The sequence below is a fragment of the Melospiza melodia genome, chromosome Z, assembly GCF_035770615.1.
Source record: "Melospiza melodia melodia isolate bMelMel2 chromosome Z, bMelMel2.pri, whole genome shotgun sequence".
Classification (NCBI taxonomy): domain Eukaryota; kingdom Metazoa; phylum Chordata; class Aves; order Passeriformes; family Passerellidae; genus Melospiza; species Melospiza melodia.
Window position 1 is genome coordinate 56,888,142 of NC_086226.1, and position 6,000 is coordinate 56,894,141.

The following is a 6,000-nucleotide window of genomic DNA, read 5'->3' on the forward strand; positions in this document are numbered from 1 at the left end:
TAAGGAAGCACTGCAGGCTGATGGTGAGCTGGAGGCTGCGAGGGGACGCCGCCAGGACAGCTGGGGACACCAGCCAGAACAGTTGACTCCAATTGGCCAGTGGGATGTTTCATACCATATGGTGCCCTGCTCAGCATATAAAGCTAAAAGAAGGGAGAGTGGTGGTGTATCATGTGTTATTGAATTTTTTGTCTTCCAAAGAAACCAGCTAGATATACTGAGTCTCTGCTTCCCAGGAAGTGGCTAGCCATTACCTCTTGAAAAGTAGAGAGTAATGTTTTTGCTTTGCTTTCCTTTTCTTCTATGCATAGGTTTTATTTTTCTTATTAAGCTTATCTACAATTTTTTTATTTGCTATTGTCCCTTTATTTGCTATTCTGCCTAGTTGAAGAGAGGGGTAGAGAGAGGTGTTTGGTGAGTACCTGGGCCAAAAAAGTCAGCTGATCAGAAATTTGCAGCAATTCATTAGAATTTTAGAAAGCCATATGATTTGTTGGAACATGTGTTCTTTTGAAAGCAATGACTTTGAATTTTTTTTCCTTCTTGGAGTAAAAATTGGAGATTTTTGGAATGATATGCACTTATTTGCACATGATATAAGTTGTTTATGTAACCATTTAGTTTTTCACACGCAAAATGTACCTTTACATTATTTTCAGTTACAAAGTAATGCATGTCCTGTCATGTATTGTAAAAGACGAGCAAAGCAATAACCAAAAAATGGAGGCACATATTGCAGCTAAAAGATTCTGGGAAAATTCCAGATTGCTAGGAAATATTGTTAGGATTAAGTTCATATTGCTCATTAACAGATGGGGAAATTACAGTGTAGTCAGTCAGAACCTCTGTAATAAAGAACTATACCTGTTATTACAAAGAATGATTTATGTAGATAGATGGAAAAAAGATAAACCTGATCGTTTTTATATGGAAAGTGGATTATAGAGAAAGTTCAATTTGAAATCTGTATTTCTATAGTAGATGTATCCTAACTATGCCATAGTGCAAAATTGAGGTAATGTTTTTTACATTTCTGCTTCTGGCTCTGGTAGCAATTTCTAAACTGTCATTCATGATGGCCAGTGATGTTCAGCTGCCTGTACATACATTTGCGTGTTAATCTTTGTCTAGATTTGTAAGTCTCAAGGACAGTCCGGTTGAAACGATTGTATGTGAAGACACTGAAGAAATTATAGAAAATGAACGTGAACGTGAGCAAGTTGAGAAAGAGTTTATGAAGGCCTACATTGAAGACCTAAGGGAAAGGGGTATGTGTAAATATGCAGTAAGCTTTCTGCAAATGCACACATATATTGTGACCGTTCATTTTTAAGAGGACAAGCAATGCACCCTTAAACTCTAGTTGTCTTTTATGGTATTAATAATGTGAATATAAATGCAGATATTTATTGTGACAATTCATTTTTAAGAGGACAAGCAATACACCCTTAAACTCTAGTTGTCTTTTATGGTATTAAATAAGACTAATAGTGAAATGCCAAATCTGCTTTGCTAAAAGTTTGGACCCTAATTAACACCTTTGATATTGAACAAATGCATGCAAAATTAATTGCGTTGGTATATGCCTTAACCTCAACTGATTGATGGTGTACACAAAGAATATTCTCATTCTATAGATTTACTTCTCTTGGGATTAGTATTAGTGATTTTGAATTTCTTAAGAACTGCTACTTCTCCTCAAACAGGATAGTATATATATGAAAGCCTCATTGTATTGGTAGAATATTATTTGACAATATTATCTGCTTCAAGATACTATCTATTTAACCACTGTACAATTATAGTAAAATACCTGCTTTTATCTTTATTACATCTGAAATGTAAAGTTGCATCTGCAACTTTACATATTTCTTCATGTTGCTGTTCTGTTTTTTATTTACCATCATTGAGAAATCCTTGTTTTCTTGAGCATTCTTTAACAAGATTTGTGAGGGAAAAAGGGGAAAGTTTCCTATGATACAGAATAAGCCATAGGCTCATTTTAATTCCTTAATAGTTTGTGTGTAGAAAGGACTTTTTGTGGAATGGATCTTACAGTAGATTTTCATTCCTTGCATTTAATTTAAGTAGTCTATATAGTGGTCCTGCAAAACCTGTTGAGAGAGAAATATAAAGAAAGAGTGTGACTTCATAATACTTTTCATGTTGTCATGCCAGACTTCTGTTCCTTAACATCTAGAAGTTGATCATATGAATATTCATTCCATTTCTAAATTGAAGCCTGCTATAAAAGTGCTGGACTCTGATAATGATAACAACAGTGGTTAAAATGGAGGGAACAACACAATAGAGGAAAAAACTTTGGTCATATTTTGACTTTAGAGGCAGCCATAAAATATGTAGTGATGGAGTTGTATCTACAGTCTTAGGAAACATGGAGGTATGACAGGCTGCCTGAAACCTGCCTTGACCCTATTGAGCACAGGCCAAGTTTATGCTCTTCTGGGGCAAAGCAGCTCAGGGATACCTTTTTCTTCCTTCCTAGACAGAACTTACTTCCCTGCTTTTTATGAGGAGTTTGGATCATTAATAACTTCTGTATTTCCCACTTCGGAACTTTTGTGCTATAGATAATTCCAATTGCTGCTTTTGAAAAACAGACTGTAGAAGGAATATCTTCTATAAAATATGAACCAGCACAGAGATAATTCGTAGAGTACCTTTGAAAGAAGACCAAACCCAGCTGTTTCTGGCTAAGGACTTCATTTATTTGTGCTGGATTACATAGCTGAAGTCTGAGATTTATTTATTTTTTCTCTTTTTGCAGAGTCTACTCCTTCCTACACTACAAAAGTAATGCTCAGTCTCCAGCTCTGAAGATAAAAAAATCCCTAAGTCTCTACTGAATATCTGAATAACTCTTTTTATCCACCTGAATAGTAAACACATGAAAATATACATGGCCAGAATGACATCAAAATCATATTGAATTATTTACTTGTTTCTGTAGACTTTTCAAGTAACTACAGATAAAATAAGGAGCAGTAGAACCTTCATAAGATGCTGTTTCACATTTTAAGTCAACATGTTTGTTTTCAACTTCCCCACAACAGCCACTAATTTGCATGTAGACCTGCTGAAAGTAAATATTCACTGTAATTAAGTATACACAGGCGTAGCTGAAGAATGAAGACATTGTATGTTGTAGCTGAAACAGTGAAACACAAAACGTGATCTTAGGAAGAGATTTGTTTTTATAAAAGGGGATACACTGATTTAGAAAATGAATGTGATCTATTGTTTTCTTAAGACCAAATACACATTTAAGTATTTAAATATTCAAATGAGAACACACCCTTGGTTTGCATTTATATTCTGTTCTGCAAGAAAATTGTTCTTGGAATTTTCAGTTTAGATAAGTTTCAACAACTTTACATATAGAAACTGTAGCACTTCTCTTTTTATTCAAGTGTGCTTAAGCTTTAACCTGTTTTTGCAAATTCAAGTACCAATGTGAAATTTCTGTGGTAAGCAGTCTTATAGCATAGTAGTGTACTAAGTAAGACTTTAAGGCACTAAGCAGTGTCAGCTAATACTATCAGCAAAATGATGTTGCAGGTCTTATATTAATGGTTTCAGATCACAGGATTTTGTGGACATTTGTTGGAATTTTCCAAGTAGTGTAAGAATGAGTTTTCTGGTAAAACATTATTTTGCTTGCTATTTAATTATCTATTTATATACAATTATTTGTGTATATAGAGTAGAGTTGCAGAAACCTAGTTTTAAATGTATTTTGTTTAATAAAGCAAAATCTTTAATCTAAAAAACTTGTGACTTTGAGAATTGAGACTCAAATTAGACTCAAATTATAGATTTTAAATGGTCCTAAACTTATGAGTGCAGTTGGGTGGGACAATATTTGCATCTTCATTTTTTGTTATGGGTGATCTATTTTCAGTTTTGTGCAGTAGAATGTCACTTAAGTAGCTATATGTAAAACACAAAGCAATGAAGGATATGTTCCTCAGGCTTCCATTTAGAAAAAGAACTTCAGATGTTTTCATTTCAACATTTTAGCATTCAATCTTTTAAAAGAAAAAAAAATTAAATAGTGGGTGTGTTATTTCCACTTACAGTCTTCTGCAGTTAAATTACTATCAAAATGTAACCCACTCAAAATGCTGTCTAGGTGTTAATGCAGATTTTAAGCAAGTTCTGATACAGAGGTAAGTTTAAAAAAGTTAGAAAAATTGGCATTGATCTGAAGCAGAATAATAGAATACTTTTTTAAAAAAATTATTATTATGAAGATATTGAAATAGAAAAAAATAGTGCCAAAATGATCTCAGAGAAATTAGGCTATGTGAAAATATCTTACCAAACTTTCTTTTATTGAAATTATAAATTTACTTTATTAACTATTGATATTGATATAATAAACTTCTGTAAGACATCTATTCTGATGTTGGTTGAAATGCTATTTCTAGAATTCTCTTATAGTCTAATATGATCCACTGAAAATTATAGGAATGGAAATCACAAAGGCTGTGTTTATAGAATGGAGATGCAACTACAAAACACTAGGGATGCAAACACAGTTAACAAAACAAAAGTGCCTGTGTAAATTCTACCATCAGCAGTATTGGATAAATAACAGAAAGTACATTCATAGCGAAATCGTTAGTCCTTAGCATTGCTGCTAATCTTACTCAAAAATTTTTTGCTGTTCACAGATAAGAGTGCTAAAAATAATTTGGAGACAGAAACAAAAAAATAGCATAAATAAAATCCATGCATTTTTAAGTTCATTGAACAGCATTGTTCACAAGTCCATTTGCTTGTCAATACTTACAAATGCAAGATCACTGTCTAGAAGCAGGATTTTTTAACGAAGCAGGCAAACATAAGGCAGAAGACTAAAACTTGAATACACATATCTGAGTTAGAAACAAAAGGTCTGTTTTTCCATAAAAGTAACCATGGGATTACTTAAAAAACACAAATTCTCAATCGCCAGCAATCTTTAAGTTCAGGTTAACACATTCCTAAAAAAAAATCTGTAACAATTAAGTCATGAAAAATGCAAATACAGGGGTTCCAAATAGTATTCTCCAACTTGACTTCAGACACCTTTCAATCCAATTATGATGGAATCACATATTGATTTCAATTGGAAGGGACATTCAAGGATCATCTATCCCAATCACTCTCTCATAGGCAGGGACATCTTTCATTAGATCAGGTTTTTCAAAGCCCTGTCCAAGCTGACTGTGAATATTTCCCATGATGGAACACCCAAAACATCCAGTGACTCACCAATCTTGTCAAAAATAATTTATTCCTTAGATCCCATCTAAAAGTAAATCTACCCCATTTCAGTTTCTTACTGAAACTTATCCTTTGTCCTGTCACTTCAAATTCTTTAAAAAATGTCTTTCTCCAATTTTTTCATAAGTCTATTTATATTGAATAGCTGCAATAAGACTTCTTTTCTCCAGGCTGAACAATCTCAATTCTCTTAGCCTTTCCTCAAAGGAGAGGCACTTCTGCTCTTTCCTCAAAGAAGAGATGTTTCAGTGATTTTTGTAGCCCTCCTCTGGATCTACTCTAACAGGGCTATATCTTGTGCTGAGAATGATGCAGTACTTCAGGTGGAGTCACAGGAGAGCAGAATAGAGACTCACCTCCCTCGACCTGCTGGCCTTGCTCCTTTTGTTGCAGGATAGGGCTGGTTTTCTGGGCTGCAAGAACATAACTAGCTCATGGTCTATTCTACATTCATTAGAAACCGGCATACGGGCAAGTATCCCCGAGTCCCCCACAACGCTGAAAGCTTTTATTCCTAGCTCTTGTAGAACATTACTTCCTCAAATATTATCCGTAGATAAGAATTTTTTTGTCACCATTGTTAACAGAATTTTAAAAATACATTTGTTTTAAGGGGAAGATGGCGTACGATGGTCTCCATTACACCTAAGACACGCAGTGGGTAATGCCAGCTGCCAGCTGTTCCTGAAATACCTAATTTCAATATAA

General features: G+C 34.1%; 1 protein-coding gene across 3 annotated transcripts in view; it reads left to right on the forward strand.

Annotated features, from left to right (window-relative positions):
• The window catches only part of LRRC2 (leucine rich repeat containing 2), a 77,570-nt gene extending 73,818 nt beyond the window's left edge, over nucleotides 1-3,752 (forward strand). For 2 of the 3 annotated variants that reach the window (XM_063180649.1, XM_063180651.1), the window contains exons 9-10: nucleotides 1,132-1,268; nucleotides 2,789-3,752. In XM_063180649.1, coding sequence (XP_063036719.1) covers nucleotides 1,132-1,268; nucleotides 2,789-2,838 — 187 coding nt within the window. In that variant the 3' untranslated portion in view covers nucleotides 2,839-3,752. The remainder of the gene's footprint in view (nucleotides 1-1,131; nucleotides 1,269-2,788) is intronic. The other variant, XM_063180650.1, reaches the window with a different exon arrangement.
• Nucleotides 3,753-6,000: the final 2,248 nt, after the last annotated feature.